Source organism: Crocuta crocuta, unplaced genomic scaffold (assembly GCF_008692635.1).
Source record: "Crocuta crocuta isolate KB4526 unplaced genomic scaffold, BGI_CrCroc_1.0 scaffold77, whole genome shotgun sequence".
Classification (NCBI taxonomy): domain Eukaryota; kingdom Metazoa; phylum Chordata; class Mammalia; order Carnivora; family Hyaenidae; genus Crocuta; species Crocuta crocuta.
In genome coordinates this window covers 176,083-192,621 of record NW_027532172.1, presented here as the reverse complement: position 1 = coordinate 192,621, position 16,539 = coordinate 176,083, and the positions used below count along the sequence as shown (strand labels likewise).

General features: G+C 59.3%; 2 protein-coding genes across 2 annotated transcripts in view; both read right to left on the bottom strand.

Annotated features, from left to right (window-relative positions):
* Nucleotides 1–10,042, bottom strand: part of AP1M1 (adaptor related protein complex 1 subunit mu 1) — a 29,311-nt gene extending 19,269 nt beyond the window's left edge. The window contains exons 1-6 of the mRNA XM_077776991.1: nt 10,001–10,042; nt 9,631–9,831; nt 4,150–4,327; nt 2,616–2,683; nt 1,575–1,705; nt 792–939 (exon numbers count right to left, since the gene is read on the bottom strand). Coding sequence (XP_077633117.1) covers nt 792–939; nt 1,575–1,705; nt 2,616–2,683; nt 4,150–4,327; nt 9,631–9,831; nt 10,001–10,042 — 768 coding nt within the window. The remainder of the gene's footprint in view (nt 1–791; nt 940–1,574; nt 1,706–2,615; nt 2,684–4,149; nt 4,328–9,630; nt 9,832–10,000) is intronic.
* A 3,169-nt stretch (nt 10,043–13,211) lies between these two features.
* FAM32A (family with sequence similarity 32 member A) overlaps nt 13,212–16,539 on the bottom strand; it is a 4,954-nt gene continuing 1,626 nt past the window's right edge. Inside the window, exons 3-4 of the mRNA XM_077777206.1 lie at nt 13,764–13,817; nt 13,212–13,469 (exon numbers count right to left, since the gene is read on the bottom strand). Coding sequence (XP_077633332.1) covers nt 13,401–13,469; nt 13,764–13,817 — 123 coding nt within the window. The 3' untranslated portion in view covers nt 13,212–13,400. The remainder of the gene's footprint in view (nt 13,470–13,763; nt 13,818–16,539) is intronic.

Sequence of the window (16,539 nt, the reverse complement as noted above, 5' to 3'; positions counted from 1 at the left end):
CCCTGGGCCCAGGCCGCAGGGGGCTGGGAAAGAGAGCGGGGAGCGGGGGATGACTGGCTAGTGACCGGACCAAAGCGGTAGCTGTTGGGGGGGGAGGGCAGGCTGCAGAGGCGGCAGGAGGGAGGTTTTAGAGCCGNGGACCACCCTGGGCCCAGGCCGCAGGGGGCTGGGAAAGAGAGCGGGGAGCGGGGGATGACTGGCTAGTGACCGGACCAAAGCGGTAGCTGTTGGGGGGGGGCAGGCTGCAGAGGCGGCAGGAGGGAGGTTTTAGAGCCAATGGGTTTCCTGATTACGGCAAAGGGGAACAAAAACCTGTACGCGAGCTAAAACTAATAGGAAAAAAGGTCCATTTTACTTAGTGAAAATTTAAAAAGTGAAGATCAAAGGAAAAAGCAAACATGCACAAGCAGTAAAGCAACATAAGAAAACCAGCTGCAGGAGAGCCGCACCTGCTCCCCGCGCCACGGCGAGGCCGTGTCCGGCTGTGAACTTACAGCGCAAGGTCCTAAACGATGCTCACGAATCGTGAGAGAGGCGGACTTTCTGAGCACGGAGCCCCGTGCTCTAACTGCCCCTCCTGCTTTAACCACACCACCCCAAGCCCCTGCGTGGACCCTAACCAGGAGCAGAGCGGATGGGGCCTCAAGGCGGCCGGACTCCCGTAGATCTGCTGCCGCAGATGCTCCCCAGGGCTCTGCTAGCGCTCAAAGTCCAGTTGTTCTGATTTCAGCCACGGAGAGGACCACATTCTTCTCAACGAGGACAAGAAAAAGAATGGGAAGGAAGCCTACCAAGAGGTTGACAGATTCGATGACGTCCAGGAACACCTCGTTCTTGCGGTACTTGATGCCCTCAGACCGCCAGGACACGGCGTTGGTGACGGTGGCTGGGGGCCTCGGGGCCCCCGTTTCCAGCTTGTGGCCTTCCTGAGTGATGTACCTGTGGGACCAGGCCCGGGGTAGAGATGCTCAGGCACGGACAGTTTGAAAACAGCCCCTCCAGAAAACTGCGGCGGGCTCTGGTCCCACGCGGGCCGTTGGACACAAGAGTATCTCAGGATTCCCCCAAAGGCCCAACAGACTCAAGTGACCACGAGCCCAGAGCGCTCCTTTCAAGGGGCAAGGAGACAGCACTGGCGGGGGAACCAGGGAGCGTGCCCAGACTGCCCTCCTGCCGAGGGGGTGGGTCCCTGGGGGTGGACTGCTGACTCATCCCACCTGGGGCACAAGCCCGAGGGCCAGGTCTCTGAATAGCCCTTTGCCCCATGTAAATGGGGAGCAGCGCCCCTGACGGTGAAGGAGTAAAGGGGAGGCGCTCCTACAGGCCCGGTTCACGGAAAGCACTCGGTCCGCGGGCCCCAGTGTGAGGGGCAGGATCGCAGAGAAGGACATGTTTTTCTCTCAGCCTCGTTGGTGAGAGCGGAACGAAGGAGCCTCCCAGTGCGCCGCCCGGCCTGCACGCGGGTCGCTGAGCGGCCAGGAATCCGAGCCCACCCGACAGCAACCGCACAGGGCAGGACACAGCGCACGGCGCTCCCCCACGCCCCACCTGCCGGCGCCCCGCGGCCCACTCACTCCTGCAGGATCTTGCTGTCGGTGGTCTGGGGGAACCCGAAGTCCATGAGCTCGTCCAGCAGCTCGTAGATGATGACAAAGTTGTCGCGGATGCTCTCCTCCTCCAGCTCCTTGAAGTACTCTGAAAACACCTGTGGGGGGCGGGGGGCTGAGACGAGGGAGGGGCCCGCCGCACAAGCCCACTTGCCCTTCATGCCCCGGGGCCCAGGGCCACCCGCCCTCTTGCCCACAAGCTGCATCCACCCACGATCCAGGCCTGGCGACATGTCACGGACACGGCCTGGGATTCCGGGGCTGCGGGCAGGAAGCGGGCTGCAGGCGGTGCGGGCGCCCTCCGGCGGCCTGGTCCGAAGCCCTGCTTCTCCACCTCCCTCGGGTCCCCTCTCCCCTCCTGACAGTCACCCCCAGGTCTAGCTGGGGTCCCATCTGAGCTTCTCTTCCATCCCCGCTGTAAACTGTCACCCTTTGCCTGAGTCACAAGTGACTCAGATGAGGGGCAAGAGCCACTGGAGACGGAAAAAGTGGCTTTCGGACTCTTCCAACCTCCCTGGGCCACGGACACGCATCCCCCTGTTCAGCAGAAAATTGGGTCCATCAAAGAAGGGAAGGGAGAGAAGTTTCCTTAGCACAAAAACTGAAGGAAAGCCCTGGAGGCAGCGGCGAAGACCTTCCTCCCCACCCTCTCGACCTGCTGAGCCCCTCTTCACTCCTGAGACAGAGCCGCCCCCTGGCACAAGAGCCTACTCCTCAGCCTGCGCTCAGGGCTCCCAGGGGGACACGTGCTCTCCGGCCCCCACGTCCTCATGGCCCAGACCAGCCCCGCCCCCCGGGGCTCCCCAGGGCTCCGCACCAGTGACTCCTGAGCTGGCTGCACGCGCAACCACCTGAGGGCCCAGCCCAGGCGTCCCGGGTCCGATCCTCCAGCCGGGCCTCCACTCTGCTCCGGAAGCCCACAGCAACCCCCTCGCTGGTCTCCCTGCCGCCTGCAAGTTTTGCACACGACAAAGCCCAGGCGCTTCACACCCTTCCCCGTCAGCTCACCTGCACCACCTTATACAGGAAGGAGAACACCAGCGACACGCATGCATTCTTCTTGGAGGTAGCGACCACTGCATGGCAGCCACGGTTAAGGAGTGTTCAGAGGACTGGACCCCAGTTCACTGCTTGTCTTGGAGGGACCCCCACCCCTACACTGGGCTCAGAACTGCCTCAACCCAACCCCCAGCCATTCACCAGGCCTTCGGTGGGTTCCTGAGCTCCCGTCCGAGCCAGGCCCGGGACACAGCAGTTACTGGACATGGTCCCAGCCCCCAGGAGGTGCTTGCTCAACGACATAGAGGCAGTAGGTGAGGGCTGCCCTGAGGAGGGGGCACCAGAGCTGAGAGCTGTAGCCCAGGAGGTGGGGTAAGAAGCCCAGGGTGGGCAGGGAGCACGCGGATCATTCTGGGAGCAGAAGGCAGCACTACAGTAACTGGTCCTTCCCCGAGAGCCAACAGCTCGTGACCACCCGGAGGTCCAGGGCCCCCAGCAGGCTCTAGGGGAAGCAGCCAGGGCCCACGCTGGCTCTCGCCCTTCCTGCAAGCCTGGGTCCCTCCCCTAAAGCAAACCGTTTTAATAGAGCCTCCATTTCTCACTTGTTCGAGGGGCGCGGGGCAGCGGAGTCATTGAGGTAACAGGTGCAAAGTAGGTGGCGTAGCCTCCCCCCTGCCCCGACGTCATCTCCCTGTTCTTTCCCTCGAGGGCCTGGAGCCGCCCGGGGAGGCTGGTTCCTCCGCTGCAGGCTCACGTGCTGGGCCCTGGACGTGCCTTGTGCTGAGGCCCCAGTGCTGAGCTGTGCTCCGGGCGACAGGGACGGCGGGGGCCGCGTCTGCCTCACTTCCGAGCACAGGAATCAGGTGCTGGACCGGTCAGGGTAGTGCTGCAATCTGCCCCAGCCAAGGTCGCACGCCTCAGGGTGCTAAGGAGGCCCAGCGGGCCCCACATGGCTGGGCCGGCTGGAAACCGCCCTTGACAGTGGAGCTAGGGAGCAGGCCGGGGCAGCGCCGGAGAGGTGAGCCACCACCTCTCCTGCCAGGAGAAGCGAAGCCAGGGCCCAGCTGAAAACTGGTCTGACGGCTCCCTGACGGGCTCACACCACCACCCCCTCGGCACCTGGCACCTGGGCAGCCCCCGCCCAGACAGCCAGCTCCCCGGTTCAGGCCCCTGCAGTACCCTGGGGGCCGCCCTCCAGGCCCTCCAGAGAGGTGAAGGAGAAGCAGAGGCAGGGCAGGAGCTGGGCCCCAGGGAGCCAGGCAGGGCGGGTCGCAGGTCAGCACCTGCACAGCTGTTTTGTGCAAACAAGGCACCAGGGACGGGCTCATTAAATGCAGAGCAACCGGGTTCCTGGCAGCCCCCCTCCCTCACCCACTCCGGCTCCTCTCCGCTCGCAGTCTGGCCTCTGCTCTCTGCTCGCAGCCAGAAACCTTCAGAAAATGATTTTGTGTGGGGCGCCTGGGTGGCTTAGTNCAGCCGCTCTCGGGTGCCCGCGGGCACGCCCACGCAGGAGGCCCCTGGGAGCTCGCCCGCAAAGGGATACGATACAGATTGTTGTGCTTGATCCACATGAAGCGGACCCCTCCGTGGGCCAGGATGGGCGACAGCACCCCTTCCTCCTCCTTCTCCATCAGGATAGGCATGAAGTGCTCCACCTCGGACATGTCCACGTCGCCACGGTAATTCCGGCAGATGNATGATATTTGTCCTTCTCTGCCTGACTTATTTTGCTCAGCATAACACCCTCAAGGCCCATCCATGTTGCTACACCCCGCCAGATTGAGCCTGCTTTCATTTTGAGTCCCACAGCCAGATGCTTGGGTGGGCATGAGACACACCAACCCCCCTTGCCACAAGGACCCCTAATCACACCCCTGGCCATCAGAGACTCCGGGCCATGCTGATCTCTATCCCCCAGGGAATGCCTCAAGGAGAGCACTTCCCAAAGTGAAGTCCACAGGGGACACCAGGGTTCCTCGCCGGGCAGGGAACTATGAGGCAACAGTCCAGGACTCCGTTAGCTGGGAGATGCCAGGTTAAAACCACACCCTGTAGGTTCTCACTGCAGACCTTCTCAGAGCCTTTCCAATGATAACGCACTCTACTCTTCTGCCTGTGTCAGGGTACCCAATCAGGAGACAGTGCCTACTGTTCACATCCACTAAAAGCCTGAAAAGAGGCCCTTCCCCTAACCTCACTCTTCCATGGCCCATGGGCTAGAACATGCAGCATCAAGAACTGCCATCCACTGCTCATGGGGCCTTGACAGGGGACAAGCTCTTGGGTGAAGTCTGGCAGCCTCCCACGCAGGAACTAGCACGACCCAGCCAGTCCTCTTAGGTATTTACCCAGTAGAAACAAAACCGGACAGACGCACACTCACATGCAAATGTCTGCTGTGACTTTATCTTAAATAGATCCAGACTGGGCCAGATGGGTGGCTCGGTCATTGAGCGTCCAGCTCTGGATTTCGGCTCAAGTCATAAAATCCTGGTTTGTGAGTTCAAGCCGCTCACTGGGCTCTCTGCTGACAATGCTGAGCCTACTTGGGATTCTCTCTCCGTCCCTGTCTCTCTGTCCCTTCCCAGCTCATGCACGCATGCTCTCTCTCTCTCTCAAAATAAATAAGCTTTATAGATAAATTGATCAATCGACTGACTGATCCAGACTGGAGGGAGTGTCACGTCCTTCAACAGGTGAGCATAAACGAGAACTCCGTCCACCCACACCCCGGACCGCACCTCAGCCATGAGAAGGAAACACCACTGGCATGAGCGACACCACAAGGGACTGTGAGGACCCCTGGGCCCGGTGAGGGACCAGACAACAGAGAGCACATCCCATATCCTGGCCCGCATGATTCCACCTAAATAAAACCCTCGCCAAAGGTGACAGCAAAGACATCAGCGGCTGCCTGGGGATGGGCCGGACACAGGGGTGTGAGGAAGCCTTAGGGGGTGACAGGGCGTGTGCTATGGCGTCCTGGGTGCACACAATGACTTGAAGGCCTCACGCCGTGCGCGTGGAACACACGCGGGCCACACCTCCGTGAAGGAACGAGGGGAGGCCTGAGGCTGTGCCCGGCTGAGCAAGGCTCCGACACCACCTATAGCTGCCACCACCCCATGAGCTCACGGGGACAGCAGCTGCAGCACCAGCACGTGCGGAGACCGGCCTTGCTGAGCTGACCGGGCTGGAGCCGCGGCCTCAGAACCTGGGCTTTCGTCACACCCACTGTCTTCACCGCTTCGAGCCAGGAGAGAGAGAGAAGCAAAACGAGAACCTCTTGCCAGGCATCCCTCTCGTGGTGCGTGCGCTCTTCCTGCCGACGTTCAGAAGGCCTCTGAGGGCCCCGGCACCCAGTGGGCGCGCTCATGGGGACCTGGGCCAGGCCCGCACTGAGGGACTCCCATGGCCCCTCTCACAGCCTCCTTGCCCGGAATATATTCTGGGCCGGCCACGAGGTGGGACCACTATTTTTACAGAGATGCACGGTGATGTCTAGAAATCTGGCAGCCGCCGCCTGAGGTCACGCAGCCAGCAAAGGCGAGTCCAGATCCTAACCAGTGCTCCCCCCCGCATGGCCCCTTCTGCCCCCTAGCACTGCTTTCCCGGGCTCCCCAAGGTCCATCTCCCTCCTCGGCTGTATAATCTCAGGGCTGCCGCCGCCAGGGAGCCTCAAGGCCCCCAGAGTGCTCACAGAGGAAGGAGGAATCTGTTTTGCCTGCCTTCGTGCCCAGGGCTGCAGAGAGGCCCGCTCACCCAGCAGGCACCCACCGCGCACGCCTCCACCGCATGCCACGCTGGGCCTGCGGACCAGAGGGGTTCAAAAGGAACAGGGTCCCTGAACGGTGACACCGGCTTAGGAGGAACCGAGAGCCTCCCAGGGGTGTGACCTTCACCCTGAGGCCTGAAGGGACAGGTGGGGTAGAGGAGGAGGGACCGCGGTGGCTGAGCCCGAGGGGTAGAACAGGGGTGCAGCGCACGCACGGGGAGACCTGGGAGCACCGGTCAGGTGGAGTGAGGCCAGTCTCGGAGCCTGGGCTGCAGGTCTCGGGTGAGAGGACAAAGGCAGGGGACAGGACAGGTTGAAGGGAGGCAGGCGACGTTGAGGTGACAAGCCTTGATCCCCGCGGCTGCTCTCAGCCCCTTCAACTCCTTGCCCACAAACAGCGAGAGGTGTCTTCTTAAACAGAACTCAGACAGGACCCTCCCTGCCCACACTGCTGTCGACCGCAGTCTCCCCTCGTGCTGAAAACAAACTGCAAGTTGGACCCCGTGGCAAACTGGTTCCTTATGGCCCCGCCAGTGCCTCTCTGTCCATCTCAGGCCCGCTCCCTCCGTTCCGGCCATCCTGGCCCCCTAGCTGCTCTCTGCGGCATCCACATCTATTCCTGCCTCGAGGCCTTTGCACTCGCAGTTCTCTCTGTCCAAGGTGCCTGGGCCTCTCCTAAGTTCTCAGGCCTCGCCTAAGATGGCACCTCCTCCAAGAAGTCTTCCCAGCTTGCCCTTCCTGAGAGGTCATAACCTGTCCCCTCTTCCTCCACTGCCCACAATGCTGCTGCCTCCTTTACTGTCTGTCCCTTCTACCAGAGACTAACCCTCCCTGAGAACAATGACCGCTCCTGTCTCGTTCACAGCTGTGTCCCAGCACCCACAGCAGAGCCTGACCCCAGTGTGTGCTCAGGCAATGTCTGTGGCGTGAACACGGAGGTGAGGAGGGGCCGGAGGCCGGACAACGCCCAGGCCTCCCATGAGGACAGTCCCTTGGACGGGGGTGTCGCTCGCTGAGGTGGGAGAGAGCAGGGCTAGGGCTGGCGGCGGCTGTAGGACCTCCGAGGTGTTGCAGAGAACAGTGCGGCTCTAGGGAAGTGCTCTGGCCTGCGGCTCACATCTGAGTCACTGGTACACTGGCGTGAATCAAAGCCCACCCGGGGAGAGGGGCAGTGTGTGGGAGGGGGCCTAGGCCTGAGCGAGGTGGGGGGAGCCAACATCTGAGGGGAGGGGGGGAGACCGGACAGAAAGAGAGCAGCAACTCGGAGGCCAATGGAAGCCCGCTGAGGAGGTCGTGGGGTCAGAAGCTGCAGAGAAACGAGAAAGATAAGGGCAAAGCAGTGTCCACGGAGGGCTTTCTGGCAGCTAAGTGCGGCCACGCTGGTCTCCTTGGTGCTCGGAGGGTCTGGGAGGCTGGCAGACCCAGTGCTGTCGTGATTTTCTTACTGTGCCATCACCTGACTTTGTATTAAATACGATCTGCACAAAAGGTCCTTTCAAAACCCGAGGTCCACGGGAATGGGGTAACAAATGGCGTGGTGGCTGCTGGGAGCGGGAGGCAAGCCCGTGGCTGCCCTGGGAGCTCCCCAAGGGGCAGCTCTGATCATGCTCCTCCCAGGCTACCATCTCTTCTGGGGGCTCCTCCTTCCCGGGGTCCGAGTGGTCGCTCCTGTTCCTCACTCCCGTCTGGACATCCTTGAACACCCACGGCCGTGCTGGCGCTGTCCTCCGGGCTCCAGCATTCCCCCCGGGCTTCGGGCCCGCTGGCCCCAGCAGGCTGCCCCCGACTCCTCAGGCCTACCACGGCGACTCCTTGTCCACCTGTCCTGTCACCTGGCCCTAGCTCTGGCACCGCCCTCCTNGGGGGGGGAGGGAGGGTCTGTCCCTGCCCTTGCAGCCACTGAGATCTGACTTCTCGGGTCCGTCAGCTTCCATGTGTCTCCCCTGCTAGACCTCAAGGCCCCAGACGGGGTTAGCCGGGACTGTGGGCCCCGGGGGTGCTGAGCCTGTCTCGCACGTCGGCTCCGAGAGCTCGCACACCACCACCATAAAAGCCTCGGGTGAGCAACGAGGGAAACGAGGCTCAGAGAGGAGCAGGTCCTTCGCCTGGGGTTACACAGCCGAGCAGCAGAGTTTGAACTCAGGCTGGGTTCTGAACTCAGCCCTAACTCCACAGTCACGGTGAGATAGTCAGCACAGGGCTTGGTGCATGCTAGGTGCCCGTGACATGTTTGCTGGAGGAATGAGTGATCTGAGATAAGGCAGCCTTTGGGAACTCTGGGGACACAATGCTGGCGGCGGGGAGCGGGGCCGGGCAGCAAAAACTTGTGCCACAAGGGCGCTGGGAACGCTCTGTACCCACCCAGCCCCTGCGTGCCCTGTGTATGATCCCTTGCCTGAGGCCTGGGGAAGGGAGCCCAGCACCGGGCCTCACTGGCTGTTGACTTTGGGTGGCATCCAGGGCAGGCAACCCACTCAAGGGACTCTTGGAAAGTTCTAGAGCATGGTACTCCGGGAAGGGACAGCCACTTCACCTCTTCACTCCCCACTGCTCTGAGCTAACTCTTACCTGCCCCACCTAGGCCCGACACCCACCCCTCTCTCTCGGGGACCCATGCAGGGCTGTGCAACATTGTGGGTACCGTTCCTGTTACTCCCAGATACTCACTTGCTTTCCAGCCAGGACGCTTTGGGGGCAAGCAGGAGCCCACTGTGAAAGGCTTGGAGATGCCTCCCTCTAAGAAGTTTTCCCGGGTTCCCTTGGGACCCTGTTCAGGTCTCAGCCAGATTTGCCCCTCCTTCCCGGAAGCCCTCCTCGACCCCCCAGCCCAGGCACAGTCTCCTATTACATCCTCACTGCTTCATCACTGCAACCGACATTGATTTGTGCTTTGAGAGAGCAGTGTCCCTTTCTCCCACCAGACGGGGAGCTCCAGAAGGACATGGGCGGCTCCGATTTTGCTCACCAAAGGCAGCCCAAGCCTAAGTACCCTGCATGGCACTTGGTAGGTGCTCCCCAAATACCAGCTGACTCCTGGACCTGCCACCCTGACTGGCGTGACCTTGGGCAAGTTGCGCGTCTCTGTGTGCCTCGGTTTCTCCCTCTGTAAAATGGCCCTCCCACCACTCACTTCACTAACTCAGTGTCATATTGAACGTTAAGAGATTTTCACAGGGACCGGCAAAGAAAAGTCGCAGGATAAACAGGGCAGGGCCGGCCCGAGGGCGCACTGTCCCTGACACGCCTCACCACCTCGGTCCAAGGGTCGCCCGGCCCCTGAGACCCAGTCCCAGCTTCGAAGCCTGCTGCGGGCCGCCCTCCCGCTACCACGGGTTCCCGGGACGCCCGTACGGAGGCTGGAGAACCCGGCCCAGAGCGGGAGGGGGGCCGTGCAGCGGCGTTACCTAGCGACAGGGCGGGGCTCGGGGCTCGAAACCCCCGCCTGGTCCCCTAGCAACAGGGTGGGGCCCTCAGGTGAGCTCGATAGGCCTCCCCGCCTAAGACTAGGGTGGGTCCCATTGGCCGGTTACCAAGCAACAGGGTGGGTCTCACCACCCCCCCAAAGGGGCGAGGCCCCACCGGTTGCCTGGCAACGGGGAGGGGGGGGAGCCATCTGTACCTTGCCCTTTAGGTCCAGCACGTAGACGGCGCTGGCGGACATGACGGCTGCGGGAAGCCTCGGCACCTGCCGAGGGCGGCGGCGACGGCGGGGACTGCCGGGCGTTGAGCAAGGCCGGGCGTGCCCCGCGACAGTTCGCCTCCACTTCCGGCCTGGGAAGCCGCGCGCGGACCGTTATGTCCGGTCGGGGAGGGGCTGCCAGGGAGGCGCAGGCGCGAGGTGGGGTGCGCGCAGGCGCGGTACGTTCGATGTGCCCTTATCTCTCGCTCCGGCCTCAAGCATCCCGGAAGTGAGGCCCAGAGGGGCAGGCGCGCGCGGCAGCAGGCGGGGCTGGTTGAAAGGACGCACTCTGGCCGCCAGGCTGGGAGACAAGCCGGGGCAGCTGGAAACCCCGCTCCGCCTTCGTGGGCCAAGTTAGGGGACATGCCGTTGGTGGAACCCCACCTGGGGCCCAGGCACATGAAACTCACAGTCTGGTGAGGGATTCTAGGAAATAGTTACCAATTGTAATACGCTTTCTAGGGGAAGGGGAAGGCGGTGGTTACCTGGGAAAAAGTTTAAACAAACTCTGAATGGCAATCAAGTCTTATCAAGGGTCACTACCTGCCACCTGTCAGTGTCGACACTCATCAGTGCCTGTTTATTGGCGGGAATGACCTGAAAACCACGCCCCCACCGAACCGAGGTGAAAAGCACCTACTTCATTTCTGTAGTTGGTGACGGCAGTCGGTGATGCAAACCGTAACCCGATTAATCAATTGAGTATCTCATCACTTATGAACACCCAGGCTGTGGCGAAATGCCAGCATTTTGTCCTCGTGAACCATCCCTGTGCTCTGGGGAGCCCAGACCTGCAGTATCAAAACCATTCACTCAGGCTGCCTGCCTGATTTTTAATCTCCCCTCCTATCTCCTTTGGGGTTTTGAAAGCTGGCTTTTGCCAGTATCCCCTGCTTAGGATAGAGATTAAGTGCTAGAAAAAAAAAAAAAAAACAGAGGAGAAAACTGAAATATTTAGACTACTAAGTAAATCCTGGGCTGGAAGCATTCTTGAGCGCCAAAAGAAACGGCCAGGAGAGGGTTTTTGACAATCATCTTGTAAAACGCCCTAGCCTCATACTGCGCCCAAATTATTTCAACGTTTCAGGAAAACATGTTTTTATAAAATTACAAAATTATAAATCCCACTGGGGGGGAACTTGAGGAAATGCCAAAAAGTAAGACAAAAAGAAAAACCGCCCAGGAGAGGTGACTCCTCCCCATCAGGGCTTGCTCTAGGCATTTTGTTTAGATGTTTAAAAATCAGCATGGGGGGGGGGATGGGGAGGACTAGACTGGACAAAAGCCTCCTGAAAAAACAGGCTCCCACGTGCCAGAAGTACCATCACGGTAAACACACTCTACACCTGAGTTACTCGCAACCTCCTTTCTCCGTATGTGGGGGAATTCAGGTCACATCTGATTTTCGTCCTTGGCATTCACACTTGGTGTGTAAAGCCAGATCTGAACTCTGCACGATCTCAGAAAAGACCATACCCGTTGTGGGAGATCAGGGTTTCTCAGGCTCTCCTGCCTATTAGGATCATCTGAGGAGCTCTGAAAAATCTCAGTAACTGAACCACCCCAGCCGGCATCAGTGGTTCTAGACTCTCCCGGGAAGGTCTAACAATCAGAAGAGTTTTGGAAACTGTGCTAGACTAACAGCGACGGCTCCCAGTAAACCACATCTCCTGGCGTCCGCGCCCACAGAGCTCTCTCCCTGACTGGGTTTGGCGGTGTGACTCGTGCTGGCCAAAGAAGGGACAACACGGAGAGGTTCTGGAGGACGAGAAGCCGCCTTGGACTTTCCAGCCCAGGCAAATCAACGTAGCTACACCAGTGAACCACACCACATGGCGCAGAACCGTCCAGCTGAAGAGAAATCCTGCTGTTCAAGGTGGGTCAGCTTCAGATGTGCAGGCAGGGAGATGGCGCATCAGTATTCCGCCGTTCCTGGCACAGGCTACGCACAGCACATCACGCTCACAAACCCCAACCGCTGGCTCATGGATGGAAAAGCCTCAAAGCGCCTCTCCGCGAGGCAGTAGGGGAAGCTGCCCCCAAGAGCCACTGTTAACCAGACAGTGCATAACTTCCCAGGTGGGCTGTGAACCACAGGCGGGAAAACAGGTCACCTGTTTCTTTCCGAAGCGGGGGTGAGCGGTCATTTGCAGTATTCACATTCTTCATGTGCAAGAAGCCCCCAAAGTGGCCTTTCTGGTGATAATCAAACCGCTTGTATAAGTAAGACACTCAGACTTCTATTTAGTAACGATTTTTTTTGCTTTATTCTGTTCACCGTGACAGCCCCAAACCCAACACTAAGGGATTCCTCTTTTGACTTTGTTATCCTTTCACTACCTGGGACTTCCTCCCAGAAGTATGTGTGGTTTGAGCCTCACCAGGTAGGGACACGTAGCTCCTCAGAAGAGATCCCGGCTCTCCGGCACCAGGACCTGGGTCCTCCCCTTTGTACTGTCAGTGCCAGGGCTCAGCCCAGGTCTTGCTCCCACACCCCCGCCCTGCCAGGTGTCCTTAGGCCAGAAATGCCAAGCAGGCTACATGCCCAGTGAAGCTCTGAATAAACACAGAGGCTGCTCAGAGCCTAGGGTGGAGGGCAGTGAGCAGGCGGTGTCCGGGTTCCATTACAAAAATGCTGTGTCTGATTAGAGAGGTCTGCCAGGGCAACACCTTCTAGATGCCTCTGGAATGGGGGCTCTAGGGGAAGCGGCTGCAAGCCAGCCAGGGGCTCAGACAGGGACAAGGCGTACGTTTCATCCTAGCCTTTGGCGGGGGCTCTGCTTCCCAGGCTGCGTGGTCTCACACACCGGGGGGCTGAAGAGACGTTCTGAAGGCCAAGAAGGTCCAAGTGGCTTCCCTAGTCTCTGGAAGGAACAGCATAAGCCCCACGCAGGAGGAAGCTTGGAAGGAGAGTTCACGCAGGGCCCGGCGGGGTAAGCTGCAGGCCACGCGAGCATTAGCTCCTCATCCCCTGGAGTCCGTTTCATCCAAGAAAAGATGGCTGACTGTCAGAGCCAGATGCAGTTTGGGGGCAAAGACCCTTTTCTGTAACCCACAGAAATAACCTTAATCTCTGGATACACTTTTAAAAAATTTCTAGTCCAAACTGAAAAAAGGTTTTCTTCTATGCTACCGAGAAACCAAAATAGAGTAAAAGGACAGTCTTACTTTAATTGAGTTCCAGGACAAGGGCACACTGCCTTGGCCAGGACTTGTCTCAGCAGAAGCCGCAAGGGCGTGTGTAAAAGGATGTTTCTAGAAAATACCGAAGGCACCAAACATAGCCCCAATTCTGCCCTCCATCTGCCTGTGATGCCACTCCACATCCCGGGTGGGGAGGCTACTTCGTCCAGCTGACTTTGGGAATGTCGTAGTGCTCCGTGAGGGTGTCCAGGTGTCTGTTGAAATCCTGGGGAAGCCGAGGACAAATCCCACATCAGCACAGCCTCGCGCAGGGCAGTGGGGTTGTTAGACAGCGCCCACTCCTGACTCCACATCCTGCCTCTCCTTGGTGAGCCCCCTCCCCTGAAAGCCACCCAGTCCCGAACCCTGCGCTCATCCTTACATGACCCGGGGAGGTGTTGCATCTGTTGGGTAACCGCCCCGCCCAACACTCCAATGGCTCCCTCTAACAGGCTCCTAGCCTCTGGGCCCGGCCAGGACCCCACATAGCCTGGTCTTTCCTACGGGGCACGTGACTTACCTCCACTCTCTGCTTGTGGGTTTTAGACGCTTTCTTCAGGATCCTTTCCATTTGCTGAAGAGACAAGAGAAACAGGTGAGTTCACACACTCGACCCAGGCCAGGCCTGCGCGGGGCAGAGATGGAAGCCCCTGCCAGCTTGGCTCTCACCCCTGGAATGGCTGGAGGTCTCAAGTGTACATCTCGCCCCTCCCTCACCTCTACTCAGGCTGGTCCGACAGGGATGCCCGGCCACAGCCTATCCCACCAGGAGCCCAGGTCAGCTACCCTGCGGTCAGAGTCAAGCAATGTACCAGCACTGACATGGGGAGACTCTGCTGGGAGGTGTAGGTGTGCCTCCTGCATCCCTGGGCAAGTGGCCGCGTTCCCATTTGGCAGGAAGAGACAGTTTCCCACGGGGCTTGAAGAAGGATGAAAAATGAGAAGGGCAGGGGCACCCAGGCGGCTCCGTCGGTGAAGCGTCCGACTCGCGATTTCGGCTCAGGTCATGATCTCACAGTTCATGCGATGGAGCTCCATGTGGGGCTTTGAACTGTCACTCGGAGCCACCTTGGGATTCTCTCTCCCTCTCTCTGCCCCCTCCCCTCCTGGCGCCTGCACATGCGCTCTCTCAAAATAAAAAATAAACTTAAAACGTTTACTGACTGGGTGACTGTGGCCGACCTTGATGCCCGCCCCCGTGAACCATGCCGCCTGGTCTTGGTGCCCGAGTGTGGTTCTCTGTCGCAATGACTCTGGACTGGCCCTGTGACTCAGTTTACTTATCAGAACGCAGTGCCCGTGCTGGGCCAAAGCAGTAAGACCCGGCAGCCTTCGCTTTGTGTTCCTGGAAGCCGGCCACCATGCTGAGGTCTGAAGACCTCACTGGAAAGAAAGGAGCTGGGAGATGAGATGACATGTGCGGAGGGGGCCACGGGAGGAGCCCGGACGTGGGATGGTCAAACCATCTATCTTGGCGGTTCCGGCCCAGCTGGCCCTCCGACCCCGGCTGCCGTGACAGCACAGATCCCTAGTGAGGAGGAAGAACTATCCAGCTGAGCCGAGTCAGCCCACAGAAGCAGAAGGCGACTGTCACCCGCCACCTGGCTGCTCCTTCCGGTCCTCCTCCGTCTCACTTGCTGCCTCTTCTTCCTCTCCCTCCAGCGGCCTCCCGCCTGCCTGCCCCTCCGCTTCCCTCCCCTCCCCGCCTCTCCCCTTACTGCTGTGAGCCCACGCGAGGGCTGTGCCTCCTCGCACGCTCACCTGAGCAGCTGAGATCAATGCCAGGCACTTGGCGGGGCTCTGCCCTCCCTCTCCCCACTCCATGCACCAAGTTCACAGGGTGTGTGTGTGCTGGCGCCACCCCCACTCCACAGACAGCGTGCACAACGGACGACGGGGCGGCAGATCCCAAGCCCCGCCCCCACCCCCTTCAGGCTGGGACCCGGCCCCAAGGGCCCTTCTTCCCAGAGCTGTCCAGCCTTCGTGCTCACTGTGCTCAACAGAGCTCTCTCCCACCGGGGAGTCCGCGTGTCCCCCTTCCACCTGCCGCCGCCCACACATCCTCCCTTCTCTCCTGCTTCAAACAAAATCCACAGCAGTGCTTCCGGTTTTCAGCACCACCAACAAAAATTTCCCCTTGACCTTCCCCCACCCGCCAGCTATATTCTCATTTCTCCATTCCGCTTGCTAGGTCTCCCAGGACTTATTCGTGCATCCTGTCTCCACCTCTGCCTTTCCCTACCCGGCCCTGGGATCCCCTCTCATCAGCCTCTCTTCCTCCTCATTCCAAATGCCAGCTCCGGGCTCTCGGTGGCACCCTGCAAGAGCTCTCGGCAGCAAATGACACTGTTGATCACTTCCTCCTTCTTAAAACCCTTTCTGCACTCAGCTCCTAAGGACACTCTCTCCCAGTTTTCCTCCTTCTTGTGAGTGATCCTGGGCAATTTCAGATTCTAGACCTCTTTTCTGTCACTGTCCCTCCTCAGAGGCTCTCATCCTGTCAGAGGATCTCCTCGCAGCAATTCCAGAAGGTTTGCAGGAGAGGCCCAGACCTCTCCTCCAAACTGCAGATTCAGAGATCACCCTGTCCACGAGAGTTCTCCATCTGAACTTCTAACAGGTGTTTAAAAGTAACTTCTCGAAAACCAAGGCCTTGATGCCCCACTTTAGGGCCTACTGTCCTTCTTACTACTGTAAATAGCGCCTTCACTCACCCAGCAACTGCTACCAAAAATCTCAGTCATCCCTCATTCTTTCCCAGCCTGCACCCAATCCATCAACGAATCCTGCTGTTCTTGCTCCAAAATCCATCCCAAACCTGGTAACTTCCAACACTTCCACTATTACTGTCCAGCTCTGGGCCGCTTTTCTCGGTCACTGGATGGTTATTCCTCCCCCCACAGGAATAACACCCCAGGGCTAGCCTGTGAGCTAACCTCAGGGAAGGAAACTAAGTGCATTCGCTTGTTAAATCCTCACCGCGAACCTGTTAGGTAAGGACTTCAGCCCCACTTTACAGACAAAGAAAACTGAGGTGTGGGAGGTTAACCGACCTGCCCAGAGCTACACCACCACCAAGAAGCGGTAGAGACAGAATGGAACCCAGGTTGGTCTTGCCAAAGCCAGTGTGTTTCACCAATTTTTTTTTAATGACTCAGTTAGGCCTGGGAGTAAGAGCTTAACTCTTCCTGATGTTACTGGACCAAATAACCCAGACCAGGGTTAGGGTTTCTCAGCATGGACACTTGATATTTGGGGCTAGATCACTTTTTTTTTTTTTTTTTTTTTTTTTCCCC